The following is a 17604-nucleotide window of genomic DNA, read 5'->3' as shown; positions in this document are numbered from 1 at the left end:
CAGGCCATTTATCTAGGTGCCTAACGTTGGGCCCCCACGTTTGGATGTAGTGTTCTTTATCATTCCGTGCCTCAGTTTCCCTAGCTGCAATGACACCTATCTCGATGAGATATTGTGATAACATTCATAAGGCACTTTGACAATCACAGATAACAAGCTCTACTGGAGTGTAATTATTATTATTGTCACGTCAGTTGTCCTCAGCCCAAGGTCTGAGCAGTTGTGAAGGGTATTTGGGCCCTAACCCAGTAACTCTTGTAACGTAGAGCCTTCAAAATGCCATTCCCAGCCCCAAATTACTGATATGGCAGGAAAAGTAGTAACTGGAATATTTGGGGAATTAAAGGGGAGCTGAATAAGTCGGAGAAGGAAATGTAAAAGGAGCCCAGGTTGTGGCTCTGGTATTTTACAGTGTTTTGCAGGCCAGATGCCTCATGCTTTAAAGGGGGTGTTTCTAAAGGGATTGTGACTTGCCAAACTAGCTATCCTCAGGGAACTGAATGGAGGAGATATGGGAAAATCTGACTCTCCCTAAATAACTTTAATTATTTATTAATATTATTTCTATTACAGTAGCATCTAGGAACCCCAGTCAAGGATCAGGGCCCCGTTGTTCTGGGTGCTATGCAAACAACTAACAAAGAAGGCAATCCTTGCCCCAGAGCCTTTACAATTCAGGTGTCAAAAGATAGAGAAAACTGACCAATGGGGTGGCAGCTGGTGAGAGGCTGAGGTAATAAAATGAAGAGAGTTTAGCAGAAATACGGAAGTCTCAGCTCACCATTTGCCTCGCCAATGCCAGAGGGCAGCGAGCTGCAGGAATCAGAGCAGAGGTAGGTTTTATGGAGGGATTTAAAAGACAAAGAGGATTCTCACAAAGAAACAGTGAATGAGGCTTTGATGGCTTACTCCCTTGCGTGCTTTGTTCGGTCAGGTTTTCTTTTAAAACACAGCGGCAGCATGTGCCAGTCTAGAGCAGAGGCTCTCACACTGTCATCAGGGCACCACTGGCAGGTGTACGGCAAAGGCAAAATACTGTTGGCGGTTACTGAGTCTTAACACTGCGATGCATGGATGTGCCCCCTGCTCAGTGTGTGTTCTGCCTTCCCCCACCCGGGTCCAACCCACAGAGCACATGACTCTGATACTGCTCCCAGCTAGGGAATTCTGTTCAAGCTGTAGAGGGTCATACACTAGCTCTCGAGGGTCAGTCTCCAATGATGACCAAGATGAGGGTCAACATGTGGATGGACCCTATGCTTACAAATAAGCCCGCCAGTAATCTGGTTAGAGTGTTACAAGTTATAGTGCTTATAGGGCTTTACTGCTGATGAATAGCCATCTCTGCCCCTATGTATACTCTGCAGCAATTGTGCATAATGTAAATGGATTAATCCTGCGTATATGGTCCACTCATTTCCAAAAGGGAAACATCCCACTCCCTGCACCCAGAGCGTCCCAAAAGCTCAGAGGCCATAACAGTGTCAGCGTACACGGTGGAAGGTTAATGGGGAGGCCTGCCACCTTTTAGTCTTTGTCCTCTTGGGCAAAGTAACTGCATCGCCACATGGTGGTGTTTCCCTGTGGCCACATGGCATCATCATTCCATGATGCAACGTCATGATATGAAGTCACGATATCCCAGGCAATAATTGAGAAATCTTTAACGTCAAAATTGGGGCTGTCTCATGGAAAACAGAAGACGTGTCAATTAAGCTTCCTTAGGGAACAGATGAGTGAGTGCAGGCCAGCAGTACCGACTCAAGACCCACCTTCTGACATTGCCGTGCCATTTATACGCGGGGCAGCATTGCGAGTTTACCATGGCTCCTCTCCAACTCTGGTGACCTCAACAAGCCCCCGTTCCCTTCTCTCCTGCTTTTCCTTCCCGCTACAGGCCCTCCCACATCACAGATTCCCCAGTGTTTTCAGAAAGCTCCATAATGGGGACGAGCCTCTCTGGATCTCAGCAGGACAAAGATTTCAAATCACATCCCCTCTTGGGGCTTCCCCGTAGGATGTGCTGTGTACTAGATCCACAAGGCAAGGCCCAGGGGGAGACAGACAGAGACCTGCTGGGCTCTAGCTGTCCTGTGGAAACACTGCACAATAGGCGTGTTTTCTAGGAGGCAGAGTGAAGAATAACTTCTCTACTTTGAATTGTAAAAGGAGTTCCGCTCTTTGTTTTTTCCGGTGGAGCCTTAATGCAGTCAAACAAGTTCCTAAATGAATGGTTGTCTGAGCACTCTACACTCCAGCAACAAGCACCATAAAGCCACAGAACTGGTTTTCTAATCTGTAGGATCGTACAATCAGCCAGTAAGGGTGGAACAAAACAACAGGGGTTATGCAGGAGGAAAGGAGATCTATTCTATTGCAACTAAAGCATATCATGGAAGGGCCATCCACCACTGTACACTGTCGTCATCCATGTCCACTGGCTCGCCATTCACTCCAGGATCTGGCTAAAAGTCACCCATGTTCCCCCATGCCTACCTCAGGGACGTTGTCTTCCCCTATGCCTTGCCTGTCGCTGGCCTTCTCTATGTCACCACTGATGGTGTAAGAGCCTTCTCCTTTGCAGCTCCTAGTCTTTGGAACAACCTCCCCTTATCTTTGCAACGTGTGCATCCCATTTCAAACCTATTGCCTCTGACTTTCTCTGGCCTTTTTTCTTGTTTGCAATTATATCAGTTAAGGCTGCAAAGCATTTTGGGATAGAGTTTTTATGAAAGATGTTATACAGAATAAAAGCATAACCTTAATCTCATTGAAGCCAGTGTGAGCTTTGCCGTTGACTTCAGTGAAGGAGGATCATGCTCTAAAGCTGTATGGTAATCATTGTACTGTGCTGACAGACACTTACTGTACTTCACTGCTGGAACGGTACAGGGAACTCACAAGCCACAAAGTCATGAAGTAGTTGTGCAATGACAAAACTGTATTTCTCCCACTGCTTTGAAATGGGTGGGGCCTATGAACTGCACAAATGCCTGAGTACGGATTCTGGTATTTAGTGTCCATTAATGGGAACTCATAATTGTAATCACCACTGTTAGGTTTCTGTAAATATTGTTACAGCCTTAGCTACCTGGCAGAACGCGCTCTAGAATGGATGGCGAAACCTCAGGAAAGAACACGCCGTCCCCTATAACATTAGGATCATACGCTCTTGGCTGCTGTGGAAAATGTGGTTGCTGAATTCCTTGGTAGTTGGTTGGTTTTGGCTGGGTTTCATGCAGAAGCTTCTTGGGAACTGCAAGAAAAGCACAACAAGAACAACACAATCGTCAGGATGGGTTATTTCAGCTGGTAATAAACTGAATTATTGCATTATGCTACAGGCTCAGCTCATATTTAATTATACTGTAAGCAGACCAAAGACATGCTCCTTTACCACCATCAGGAGTGTGCTATGAATGCTTAGACAGCCAGATTCCATATCGGAATGCAAGGCACTGTGAATTTAGTAAGACATCATTTTATTTATAATGAATATTGTTAATTCTTTAGATTGCTCTAAATATTTAGATGAGGTGGAGGGAAAGATCTAGGAGGTGACACAGGTCTCTTCAAGACACTGATTCAACATCCAAAAATGAAAAGCAATCAATGGGTTTATTTGAATGTTACACCTCCTGCAGTGCTATAGCACTGTTCTTCTCAAAGTGCTTTACTAACATTAAGCCCTTGTGAGAGATTCCTTCTTCTAATCCTTTATCTTAGCATATTATCTTTTATTTCAAATGCTATTGAAGAGAAATTAAGGCAAATAACGAACCATTCCTTTGTACAATTACAAACCAGCGTAATAGTGCATAACACTACATTTCTTGCTTTGGACCATCGACGTCTTAGTAAGAGCAGGGTATTTTTCTCCCCTCAGTTACAAGGCCAAGTCCTCAGCTGTAGATCAGCAGAGTCAGTGGAGCTATCCAGATTTACACTAGCTGAGGATCTGGTCACACAGTAAATTAGCATTTGCCAGAGTCAGAACATCAGTTCATTTAGTCTGGTGGTGTCTCCAGCAGTGGCCAATACTCGATGTAACTACAGAACGTAAGTGTCTTCCATACATGTTAGGGTTAAGAAAACAAAAGTAAAGTCTCCATGAGAAAGTATAATATGTGTGTTCCTTCCATGACACCCTACACTAAAATCAACACAAAATGGCGGTTTCATTTCTGCAGACAGTAGAGTCCTTAGAGATTTAAAGCTGCAGGACACTGAAAATTAAGGCATAACTTTATTATATAGCTAAAAACGCCCCAAAGACAAGTGTGAAAAAGGACCCGGCCAAGTGTGCAACACTGCACGTGGAGGGAAAGTCCTTCCTGATCTCTAAGTAATTAGCTGACACCTTGAAGCATGAGATCTGATTACCCTTCTCATTATTTAGCCTGCACAGCTACAAAAGCTAAGGATCAGGAAGTAATCCAGTCACCTTGCTTTACACTGTATTAGACTTGCTGTCTTTGCTGAGGCTGAGAACTGTAACTGCATTTACTGGCCACCCTTTCATGTCTGGCAGCCAAGGCATCAGCACGTACACTTCTAGCATTATTAGTAGAGTCTCATCAGGTCAGGAAACAGACATTTTAAAAAACCCAAAGCCCTAACTTGTGAATATCAACAAGCTGGCACAGCAGTTTCTGGAGAGAACTGGAGTGGCAAGACTCCTCTTCAGCGTAGGCAGTAGAGGAAACATATTCTCTGGAGGGTAACTGAACAGAAGCCAGGGGAATGCCAAAGACTGGAACAGGCAGAAAGTCCAGGAAGCATGTAGGGTGGATTAAAAATAGCGTCTTGCAGCCAAGAGTGTCAAAAGTAACTAACAATTTGGAGTGTCAAGTTTGAGATGCCATAAATGGGCCTGATTTTCAGAGGACAGGGGCTCAGCACCCTCTGAATATCAGATCCCTTAACACAGCGGTTCTTGAACTGTGGGTCAGGACCCCAAAGTGAGTCGTGACTCTGTTTTAGTGGGGTCGCCAGGGCTGGCATCAGACTTGTTGGGGCCTGGGGCTAAAGCCAAAAGTCCGAGCTCCACCGCCCAGGGCTGAAGCCGAAGCCGAAGCCTGAGGGCTTCAGCCCTGAAGGTTACAGCCCCCACCCATCCAGGGCTGAAGCTCTCAAGCGTCAGCTTTGCCCCCCCCCCGGGGGGGGGGGGCTCAGGTTTTGGCTTTGGCCCCCATCCCCGGGGCAGAGCGACTCAGGCTTCGGTCCCCCTTCCCGGGGTCTTGTAGTAATTCTTGTTGTCAGAAGGAGGTCATGGTGCAATGAAGTTTAAGAAACCTGCCTTAACAAATCTAAGTTGGGCACCCAAAAGTAGAGGCATCCAAAATCACTACTCACTCTGGAAAATCTTGGCCTGTCTTATATAGCAGCGGTGGCCAAACCTTGGATCGGGAGCCACATGCGGCTCTTTTACAGCTAAAGTGTGGCTCACAGAGCCCTCCAACCCCGCCCCTTCTCCGCCTATGAGACTGGAGGGGGGAGCCAGGAGTTTCTGCCCCGCGGCTGGGGGAGGGAGGGGGCTAGATGCTTCTGCCAGAGATGACTGGTGCCCGCTGAGAGTGGGGGGGGCACAATTTAAAATTTCAGCCCCCCACCCCTCAACAGCTTGAGTCACGCCCCCTCAGGCATGCCCCCCTTTACCCTCAGCGGCCCCTCCCTGCAGCTCCCAGGTGTTAGCTCCACATGGACAGGCAGCGGCAAACAGCTGGGAGCTGCAGGGAGGGGCCTCTGCTTTAGCTTCATGGGGAGAGGCAGCAGCAAAAGCAGCGGCTCTCCCTGCAGCTCCCAGCTGTTTGCCGCTGCCTCACCCTATGGCCGCAGCTCCCAGCTTGCCGGCTCCAGCAGCTGCCCTGCAGAGAGGGGGCTCCGTGGCATCATGTGACCGAGCAGTGTCAGCAAACCCAGGCAAAAATCGGGGGAGAGGGGAACATGACCCCACATGTTCCCCCATGCATTGCCTGTGACTTCTGCCCAGCAGGGAGAGGGGTCTCAGGGCTTCAGTCCTGCAGGGTGCACCTGCTGGGGCTCAAGGCTTCAGCAAGAGTGGGGCTGAAACCTTGAGCTCTGGCAGACACGCCCCGGCTCGCGAACTTCTGAAGATTGTCAGTAAGTGTGGCCACCCCAGCTATAGAGTGTCTTTCCTCCCAAAGGATCCCAGATTGCATCCTGGATCATTACAGACTGTAAGGAAAGTTTGATTTTAAAAAAATGAAGGAAAAGAGGGTAAAATTTCACAGAAATTTTTACTACATTTGTTTTCTGTTTTGGGACCAGCTCTTCATGGCCTATGAGAAAGAATCTTTTCCCGCACCACTGAAGTGCAGCCATCTCTGGGATGGAACATAGAATGGGGCAGGCTGGATCCCTATTTCCATGTAAACAATCTGAATGAAATGGGGGAAACCACTGACCCCTTTTCCTAAGCACAAGCAGGCACAGTAGAGCCAGCATTTCCACAGTTAATGCTCTGGCATCCAGGCCACCTGCAGCAGCAACCGTATCCCCTAGGAAACCCTATCTGTAAGAAGTAAGCGTGATAAGCCTTATCCTGAGCAGGAGAAGAACCTTACGAAAGCAGTCAGCAATTGATCAATAGCCTCCCATGAGAAGTGGGGAAAGCCCCATCATTTAAAATTGACTGCCTACCTGGGTAGATGGCGCCCATCACCATCGTAACTGGGCACCTCACAGTCTTATGTGTTGATCCTCATGACACTCCTTTGAGGTAGAGAAGTGCTATAATCCCCATGTGACAGATGGAGAACTAAGGCCAAAATCCTCAAATGTATTTAGGCTCTTAACTTCTACTGAAATCAGTAGGAGAGAGAGACAAAGGGTACGTCTTCACTACCTGCCGTATCGGCGGGTAGCAATCGATTTATCCGGGATCAATATATCGCGTCTCGTTAAGACGCGATATATCGATCCCCGAACACACTCACCGTCGACTCCGGAACTCCACCAGAGCAAGCGGCGGTAGCGCAGTCGACGGGGGAGCCGCGGCCGTTGATCCCGCGCCGTGTGGACCCCAGGTAATTTGATCCAAGATACTTCGACTTCAGCTACGCTATTCGCGTATCTTAGATCGATCCCCCCCTAGTGTAGATCAGCCCTAAGTAACTTACTCAAGGTCTCACAGGAATCCAGTTGTAAAGCTGGAACTTGAAGCCAGGTCTCCCAGGTTCTAGGCTAAAACCCTACTCACCAGACAATCTTTTCTACCTAGAGGGGCTAATGCTCTTGGGACTACGCAGAATGGAAGTGTCCTGCATTGACGGGGCGGTCTAGGTGACCTAATCTAGTTTCCATGATGCTGTGATATCATGCAGGGCAGAGTTAGAAAGAAAGTCAAAAAGCAAAAGCCCCTCTAAAAGTCAGCATCCATGCAATTTCCAGTGAGCTTCTGTGTCCCAGACGTCTGGCAGCCAGCTAGCCAAGAAAGATTAAAACATCTGGTTCCTTTGAAATACACCCCTCAAGTTATCACAAGAGGAAGAGGAACTAATTTGACATAATATGTGGTGTCCAGCTCTAGCCAGCTGTCAAGAAAAAGAATTTACATTACACTTCTCATAAAAAAATGTAACTTGGATGTTATACTTATCTCAACATTAAGCAAAGGCATCCGGACAAAGCATGGCACACATAGTCTGTACAGTTCAGTCAACCAATAGCTAAAGCAATCCAATCAAAAACTGAGCAAAGCAAGTGGCATGTATAGGGAAGACTGGGAGAGGAAATGTTCTCCAGATAGTCTTCAGCTGAAATGCTAACACGCCTTGGTACCCTGGCTTCTACACATAAATTGAACATTACAAATTAAGTAACTCCAGGAGGTTTGTACAGATTATGAGACTGGTAAAGGGATACGGAAACTTCCACCTCTAGGTCTATTTAATCTCTCACCTGGTGCACATGACTATGGTATCTAAGCACCCTCCACAATTATGATGTGTACACACAGAAATCTCAGATAATTTGAGCCCCACAGCCCAAGGCTCCCGGGCTTGAGTCAGCTGACCCAAGCCAGCCGCGGTTGTGCTGCAGGGCTTTTATTCCAGTGTAGACGTACCCAGAAAGGAACAAATTTAAAAGCAGAGTGTGCAACATAGAATATGCACACAGCCAGAGACGTGCTCCTTAACTGCCCATAGCATGTTGGCACCACTATCTAACACGCTGTTTTCTACCTGGGGGTGCTCTAGAAACTCTCTCATGGGGCAAAAAAACAGAAGCTAACAGCGGGATGCATTTAGAATCACAGAAGTAAGCGATGGAAAAACCATCCATCAACCCACCTCCCTGCTAATCAACATCCCCTACAGCCCATTTTCACGGGTCTAGTTTTAAACACTCAGGTGCTGGGGATTTGACCACTTCCTTTGGGAGACAATTTTACAGCCTAATACATCTCCCTCTCAGAAAGTTTATCCTGACATTCAACTGAAATTTTCAATGTATGTTAGGTATGTATATGGCCCCGTTGCCATAGTATCTCAGCGTGTCACAACCTTTAATGCATGTACCCTCATGACACCCCCAGTTTTACAGGTGGTAAACTGAGGCACACAGAAACGAGGTTATTTGCCCAAAGTCACATAGGAAGTCTGTGGTAGAGCAGGGAATTGCACCTAGGTCTCCTGAATCCCAAGCTGGTGCCCTACCCACTCTTTCTGTTCGTTAATTTCATCCTTACTGTTAGATCTATCTTTCTGTGCTACCCTAAAGAATGCCACCCCCACATTCCTGGAATACTGCCCTCCTCCAGCTAATGCTTTAAGGATCGTGCAAGCTGAATAAACTGTGACTTCAGAGAGGAAAACTACATCCAGACTCTATCTGGGCAGGCTGGGGCCAGCAATTGTTGAACATATTCTTTCGATAACAAACAACTTACCATGGATAAACGCCCATCATAAATTACCCCAGTTTTTTAGAGGAGGGTAGATTCCTGAGAGGGGATGAGCTAGAACCATGAAAATAGACAGCAGAATCCACATTTATCAAAAAAGGACCATCTGTGAATTAGAACAGTTCAGAGAAAATGATTCTTTTGCCTGTGGCTTGTATACATGTGGACTTTGTATACTGCGTGGACTTTCAAGACCACTAGATTGAAAGTGTTTTACATGCTGAAAAAATAAAATCCACTAACTTGTTGATCAACCGAATCTGTTAAAAGAATGGATTTGGGGACATGCACGCCATGTACTGCACAATAAAATCACAATGCAGAGATCAAGAAAAAAAGAATGTGTATGTTAGAATACGATGCCCCGGTAATGCATTTAGCCACCTGGTGCATTTATTATTATTCATAATAGTAACATCAGTTTACATTTACAATGTATAGGGCCTTTCAAATCCCTATGCTCTTTACAAATTTAGGACCAAATTCCGCTCACTATATTCACACAAGCAGCCCCACTGAAGTAAATGGGACCACTTGTATGATTAAAGCAAGCAGCAGCAGACTTTTACAAATGTATAAATTATAAGTAGCAACTGCTCCAGCAGTTCCACTACAAAAGAATGCAGCACCCTCTAATGTAAAATGCCACTGCTTCAAATAGCGCACAGCAACGTCACACAACTGTTCAGGACAGGAAGTGAAGAATACCCTATCCAGCTGAAGTTTCAGGAGATTTTAGGTAGACTAGTCCCAGAGTTGGAATTTGGCCAGGAAGCTGGAATTTAAAAATCTCTACTCTTGTGAAAATGGTAACAGATCATTAATGACCACACATGGTCAAGACCTCACCTTTTTCATCTCACCCATTTATTTTAAAAGGTAGGTGTTGGAGACCAAAGTACAATGGGGTATAATCCTGAAAATTAATGCAAACCCCTCCCCCCCCAAAAAATAATCACTTGACCTCACACAAAAGTATTTTTGTATGAAACTGTTTCAAACCTCTGACAAAAGGAAATGACTCACACAGCCTATGGTGAGTCCACTTTCCTGAATGTCCCAGAGCCTTGTGGGAAATCAAGTGGGACTTTCTGGGAAAATATCTGTCATACTGTAAGTCCCTCCCTGCAACCCGCCTACACAGATCAGTCCCATGACTCAAAGGAGTCCCTGCTGTACCTCCTAGGGGGTTGCTATTTACTATGTGACACTGCTTTAAACAGATGCAAATATTCAACATTTCTGATGGAAATGGAGTAAATTTCAGCTTTTGGGGAAAGTTAAAAACTGTGATGCACGGCAGCCTGTGTGCGAGCTTTCCAAATAACTATGCCAAGACTGCCCCTGCAGTAGCCCTTCTGTCTCCACAGGGGCCTGAGCCAAAGCCCATTGAAGTCATTGGGAGTCTTTTCATTGATTTCAATAGGCTTTCAATCAAGTCCTACATGTGTTTAGAATATCTGCTTCCTTAGTTGAGAAACCAGGTTTGTTTACATCCTGGTAGCAGCTCAGAATCAATACCCCTATGGAAAAGCTTCCAGTATCTACCTACCTATCTAGTTTCTTATACCATAATCATCACTGTGGTATCTGAGTCCCTTGGATTCTATTGTGTCTTGCAGATGGTCAGCTAAATTTTGACTGCATAATCTTTATTACCAGTGAGGAGGTGAGAGGCACAAAGAACACAGCTCAACTTTCAAGGTGTGCAGGACTGGATATTAAAAGGAAAAACAGAGATTATGTTGTTGGTTTGTATTCTGAGCAAATTTGCCATGGAGTCATTAAACGAATGAATGTATAAGCCTATCATGTCATTTTTAGATTCACTTTTCTGACTATCCCCACACTGCTATTTTATATGGTGCTTCACATCTTTGACTCTCATGTTTCTTCCATCTTTAACTTTTAAAAATTGGCATTTGAAGTTACAAACGGCTTTATCTTCTAGCAACAAAAACCTTAGTGTGTCCTGTCCTTCGGCTGTTTTCCTCTTCTTGTTTCATATTCCTGTTTTTTCTCTTAGCTCTTTTTTCACCATCTTGAATTTCATAACAAGATACATAGCATCTATTGCCAATGATTCATAAGTCTGCTGCTTGCTGTGGCTTTTGCTTTCCAAAGGGCACCGTGGAAAAGTGTCTAGTACTCTAGGGCGTTATGTACATATTATATTTGGAAAGAAAGAACCTGTGCTACAAAGAGACACTCTCCGTCCCAGTGCTTACACATCCCAGCTCTGCTAGATTGTTATATGCTTCCAAACGTAACGTAGCTCTGCATTATCACACGGTAATGCACATGCACTCACATAGGGCTCAATGCCTAGGCATCTTACAAACACCGCTCAGCCAGTCATTTTCCCCCCAAAGGGCCCTCCACCAGCCAGGAATTGCCAGAGCTCACCGGCACTCTGGCTATGCCCTATTTCCACCTGAAACATCCACATCATGCCCCCTGGGCCAGGAGAGGGTAATTGTAAGAGAGCATTACCACTTGCTCTGCACTACCCAGAGAGTCCCACATGCTAGGGAATCCCCAGCTGAGGAGTTTTCCATCCTTTTAAATCCCAGGAGTGGCACAAAAAAAGGCCAGCGTGGTATTCAGGACTGAGCCTATAATGTCTTCATTGTCATTTCCACATGCTATTATTTTCCAGTGTAGTAGCTATCAGTGAAGTCATTGTTAGACTAGCAGTCTGACACCAAAGTCATTCAAACCAATGCCCTGGAGTAACTCCACTGAGTTAAAGCAAGTTGTCTCAGATTTACACTGGTACGTAGGTAAGATCTGAATTAGGCTCGTTGTATTCAGTTCTTGGTGCTTCAATTACAGAAAAATGTAGATTAATTGGAGGGAATTCAGAGTACAACAACAATTGTCAGGATGGACTGGCAATCTGGGGAGTAGGATGACAGTCTCCAAGTATATGAAGGTTATAAAATGAGAGCCACAAAACATGACTTTCATAGATTCATAGATTCTAGGACTGGAAGGGACCTCGAGAGGTCATCGAGTCCAGTCCCCTGCCCTCATGGCAGGACCAAATACTGTCTAGACCATCCCTGATAGACATTTATCTAACCTACTCTTAAATATCTCCAGAGATGGAGATTCCACAACCTCCCTAGGCAATTTATTCCAGTGTTTAACCACTCTGACAGTTAGGAACTTTTTCCTAATGTCCAACCTAAACCTCCCTTGCTGCAGTTTAAGCCCATTGCTTCTTGTTCTATCCTTAGAGGCTAAGGTGAACAAGATTTCTCCATCCTCCTTATGACACCCTTTTAGATACCTGAAAACTGCTATCATGTCCCCTCTCAGTCTTCTCTTTTCCAAACTAAACAAACCCAATTCTTTCAGCCTTCCTTCATAGGTCATGTTCTCAAGACCTTTAATCATTCTTGTTGCTCTTCTCTGGACCCTCTCCAATTTCTCCACATCTTTCTTGAAATGCGGTGCCCAGAACTGGACACAATACTCCAGTTGAGGCCTAACCAGCGCAGAGTAGAGTGGAAGAATGACTTCTCGTGTCTTGCTCACAACACACCTGTTAATGCATCCCAGAATCATGTTTGCTTTTTTTGCAACAGCATCACACTGTTGACTCATATTTAGCTTGTGGTCCACTATAACCCCTAGATCCCTTTCTGCCTTACTCCTTCCTAGACAGTCTCTTCCCATTCTGTATGTGTGAAACTGATTTTTCCTTCCTAAATGGAGCACTTTGCATTTGTCTTTGTTAAACTTCATCCTGTTTACCTCAGACCATTTCTCCAATTTGTCCAGATCATTTTGAATGATGACCCTGTCCTTCAAAGCAGTTGCAATCCCTCCCAGTTTGGTATCATCTGCAAACTTAATAAGCGTACTTTGGATCTGAATCTTCTTAAAATGCAGGGCTGTTCAGCTCTGGGGTACTGGCCCATCTCTAATGTGTATGTAATACAATGAAATTAAGAAAAAGTAGATTCTCTCTCTCCCATTTGCAATGTGCCCATCCCTGTAGTTTCTTGTTGCAGTGTCAGGCTGCATATCAGGAAGATCCCCCAATGGCAACTGTGGAATTGCCTCTTGAGGCAAGTGGTGGAAATATTTGCCATTTAAAATTCCACTGGATAAATGAGTCGATGATGTACTGCAGGGAACACTCCTGTACTGGTGGGGACGTGGATGGGATGACCTAGTCAATCTTTTTTGTCTCTAACTTCCTTTATTCTATCATGACTATCGATTCAACATGGTCTGTAGTTGAAAATGCTGAGTCATGCAACAGCAGTGCAGGACCGGGGTCAGGGTAAGAATGATGGGAAAAATCAGTGGGAGAGAGTTGCCTCTTAAAATGATGGCTAAGAGCTCTCCGGTAATCTTGTGAGCTTTGAGCTGTCCCCTTTATGTGCTTTTTACAGTCACGTCAATTAGGCTGCAGACTTTAAGACAGTCAGATGTCCCACAGACATCCTGTGCCTACATTGTTCCAGTACTGTACACGTATGTTGTATTCGTGTATGTGTGTATGTATATACGTACTCATACACACACCTTATCATCTGCCAAGTGTGATATAGAATCTCCATGTATATACTGTGTCCTTGTGCAACTGCATGCTACTGCAAGTAGCTGCCAATTTTCTGGAGCAGCAAATACTTACTGATTGCGTCAAGTTAAAATGTTATTAAAGTGTTTGCTTTTATGTAGGTGTTGCTCTACTTTGGCTCAAAGTGGTATTTCTCATCACATTTCGTCAGATTAATCCACCAGTTAACCCTGATGAACGAACTGGAAAACATATTATATATACATTTCAAAAGTGTTATGCAAAAAGCATACGTTTCCTTCCTCTGATGACTTATTCCCATTATAATGGTGCCAAAAGACCCATTTCAAGGCCATTCTGCTAGGCACTGTACAGGCATTAAGTAAAAAGAGAACGTACCTAAGCACAATGCAGAATGAGAACTCAGGAATTACAGCAGATGCTGGGAGCTCAGTTTGCAAATCTGGGCACCCGTTAGTGTGCCCATTTCCACGTGTCAAGCATCAGGGGGTAGCCGTGTTAGTCTGCATCTACAAAAACAACAAGGAGTCTGGTGGCACCTTAAAGACTAACAGATTTATTTGGGCATAAGCTTTCGTGAGTAAAAACCTCACTTCTTCAGATGCATCCGAAGAAGTGAGGGTTTTACCCACGAAAGCTTATGCCCAAATAAATCTGTTAGTCTTTAAGGTGCCACCAGACTCCTTGTTATTTCCACATGTGGGTGATCAAAAAGGCACATGGTGACCAACCCAGCAAGTGTGGCACGAGGGGACTGCTCACATAAGGCAGACATCTCAAGTTTCACGCCTGAACTGTGAGACTCACTCATTTGAACCTTGTCTCACATACTCACGCCTAGCTCATAGATTCATAGATTCTAGGACTGGAAGGGACCTCGAGAGGTCATCGAGTCCAGTCCCCTACCCGCATGGCAGGACCAAATACTGTCTAGACCATCCCTGATAGACATTTATCTAACCTACTCTTAAATATCTCCAGAGATGGAGATTCCACAACCTCCCTAGGCAATTTATTCCAGTGTTTAACCACCCTGACAGTTAGGAACTTTTTCCTAATGTCCAACCTAGACCTCCCTTGCTGCAGTTTAAGCCCATTGCTTCTTGTTCTATCCTCAGAGGCTAAGGTGAACAAGTTTTCTCCCTCCTCCTTATGACACCCTTTTAGATACCTGAAGTCTCACACATGGCTACAGCCGAGTGCGGAGGGAAGGGCCTGGGGTGGGGGAAAGGAGAGGGTTGGAGAGTGAGCCTGCACTGCAGTCACCCCGCAGCAGCAGCTTCCGTCCACGGGCACAGGCCCTGCCAGGATAGTGACTACATCCACAATTACATTAGATAGTCTAACTATTTGTAATAACGGAAATAAAGTCTCATGCTTTAGGACATTCACCAACCACTAACTGACAGGAGTTAGGAAGATATTACACCCCTGTGCCTTTATGGATAGATTACTCTGTAATGTCCCCACTATGGGGTTACTTGCACCTTCCTCTGAATCATCTAATACTGGCTACCATCAGAGACATGGTACTGGACTAGACTGGCCACTGGTCTGATTCACTATGCCAATTCCCATGGTCCCATGAGATGCCCAAGTCTTGCTTGGAACACCAGAGAAGGAAAGAATGATCAATAGTCTTTAAATCTGAACCAAGATCATGAAGAGGTTTCTGTGGTTAGAGACAGAGGGCACGTCTATACTTTGAGCTGAAGGCAGAATTTCCAGCCCAAGGAGCTACTGTGCTAAAAACAGAGTGTAGCCACAGAGATGCAAGCTGTACTGTGCTGGGGTGAGCAGCAGGAGGGGCTAGTTACCCCAAGTATCTCGGGTGACCCCCAAGTATGACGGGTACCCACTTGGGGCAGCTAGCCCTTCCTGCTGCTCACATTGGCATGCTTATATTTGCTACTTACTCGATCAGAGCTAGCACGGGTAGATCACCTTGAGCTGAAAATTACGCCTCTGGCTAGAAATGTAGCCACCGAGTAAATCCTTTACCACGCTAGAAAGGATAGCTATTGTATTAGAAATCCTGTTACTATTGTAGACAAGTGCATGTGTGCAAATAATTACTATAGAACAAGATACACTATCCTTCAAGGAGAAGTTATCAAGCTTGATGCAGGAATTACTGGATAAAAGTCAATGACCTGTGTTATACAGGAAATTGGCCTCTGTTGGTCTTGAAGTCCAAGGATCTATGATTGAAGTGGCAACATTGTCTTCTATATAAGTTCTAATATTCACATGGTCATAACTTTTGAGATATTCTCCTTTGAGGCTGAAACTTCCTAAGCTTGGTGTCAGCTCGTAAGTGAATCATCCTGGAAAGTTTGAGAAAAATCCTGTTAGATGTTTTGAGAGCATTAAAAAAAACCACCTGTTTTTAAAAGGTGTCTTTAAATGGCAGAAATCTTTGCCTTTTCATTAAATCTTTGCCTTTACATGATTTGGGATGTATTCTGTGAAAAGTACCATACATGGCTTACGTGTGTTACAGGCAAACCCCATAACGCACAACATTTCTTGCTTTCGGGTCTTGGGGGTACAGTAAGTAAGATACATTCAAGCAATTGCCACTGCAAGTAACTGTCAGTTTTCTGGAACAGCAACTTATAGTCACTTTCTTGTTGCAGCATACACCAAAATGAACAGTACATTCAACAAGGCCAGAGCTTTTGTTTATCCTGGAAAGAAAAGAGAAAGACATTACTGAGCACCTACTGAATAGTCTTATGCAACTAATACCACAGTTATTTCCATGCCAAGTGAGCTCAGAAAAAGCTGTGGGAAAATAGAGAGCTGGATGGTCTTGGCAGCTTTCCAGTTCCTAATAATAATGATTAAAAAAAATAAAACATGAGGGTTTGGAGCATAAATATTTGTTTCTGACGCTTAGCCTATTCAATCCTGTGCACGGCCATTGATTTTATGAAATGCTCATCCAAAACAACAAGCAGCATTAGTCAGCCACACATGCTTGTCTTTTCCTGGTCATCACTCTAGTCAGTTCTATTGAGCACAAGGGTTTAGCTTCATTAAGGCTGCTATCTCGGTACTATGCTAACCAAGGGCCTTACTGGCTTTAATAATCCTCATGCCGGTGAGGCTTTGCAGGATTGGGCCCTTGGAATGCAAAATACTCTACACAGGGACTCCGGGGCAAAATTCTGACCCCATTTACCCCAAAGTCAATCCGGACTAAGGCCACTGAAGCCCTCCAGAAGGCGGAGCAGAAGATGGTCCTCTTTGACCATTTATGAAGGAGGAAATCACAGAATCTGTCATGCCTCTGGTCCCTGCAACAGATGAGCAGTGTTTATAATCACCATCTTAACTTCTTTCTACACCGGGAAGCCTTCAGCACAGTATCTTCAAGGACCCCTGTTCTTGGGCCACACGAAATGAGATAGGTTCTGGAAAGACCACCAGTGGCCTTTACTAAGCACAGCCCATCTTGTGTCTCTTTTATAGCCCATCTAGCATAGTGCCATCTTAGCTGCTTCACCCTTCACGATTATTGCACTCAGGAAATTAAAAACAAACAAACAAGATGTATCTTAATCCCTCGGCTCTTCAGAAGGCTTTCTTATTACTTCTTCCTTGAGAAATAAAGACTGGCTACAGGAACATTAGACTTCTATTGTACACTCTACACTAAAACACCTCTGTGGTCAGGCTTTGTCATAGTGAGTGTTACCGGTATCCTAGATGCCAGTGACATTGAACCCAATGATCTTAGCCCTGTGGCTCCAGAGTTCAAAATCAACCTGGAACAAGAAGTAAGGAAGCAGTAAGGAAAAGAGCATTTAACAATGATTAAAGCAGTAGCTCTGTCAGTGGGAAAAGACAGCTGATTCATCTTAAGTTTAGCATCAGGTAAACCTCTTCTCTCTTCTTCTCTGAATAGAAACATGCCCTTCAAGACCATCAGAAGATCCAAAGTATAAATCAGCCAAATTCTGCAATGAGTCTACACCTAGAGCAGTGTTTCCCAAACTTGGGACACCGCTTGTGTAGGGAAAGCCCCTGGTGGGCCGGGCCGGTTTGTTTGCCTGCTGCGTCCCCAGGTCCGGCCGATCGCGGCTCCCACTGGCCGCGGTTCGCTGCTCCA

At 45.0% G+C, this 17604-nt stretch overlaps 1 protein-coding gene across 1 annotated transcript in view; it reads right to left on the bottom strand.

Annotated features, from left to right (window-relative positions):
* Window positions 1–17604, bottom strand: part of EVA1A (eva-1 homolog A, regulator of programmed cell death) — a 307412-nt gene that overhangs the window by 15194 nt on the left and 274614 nt on the right. Inside the window, exon 6 of the mRNA XM_026653233.1 lies at window positions 3092–3256. Coding sequence (XP_026509018.1) covers window positions 3092–3256 — 165 coding nt within the window. The remainder of the gene's footprint in view (window positions 1–3091; window positions 3257–17604) is intronic.

This window comes from Terrapene carolina, unplaced genomic scaffold (assembly GCF_002925995.2).
Source record: "Terrapene carolina triunguis isolate 2854851 unplaced genomic scaffold, T_m_triunguis-2.0 Scaffold42, whole genome shotgun sequence".
NCBI lineage: Eukaryota > Metazoa > Chordata > Testudines > Emydidae > Terrapene > Terrapene triunguis.
The sequence above is the reverse complement of the archived record's forward strand: the minus strand, read 5'-3'. Positions and strand labels throughout refer to the sequence as shown.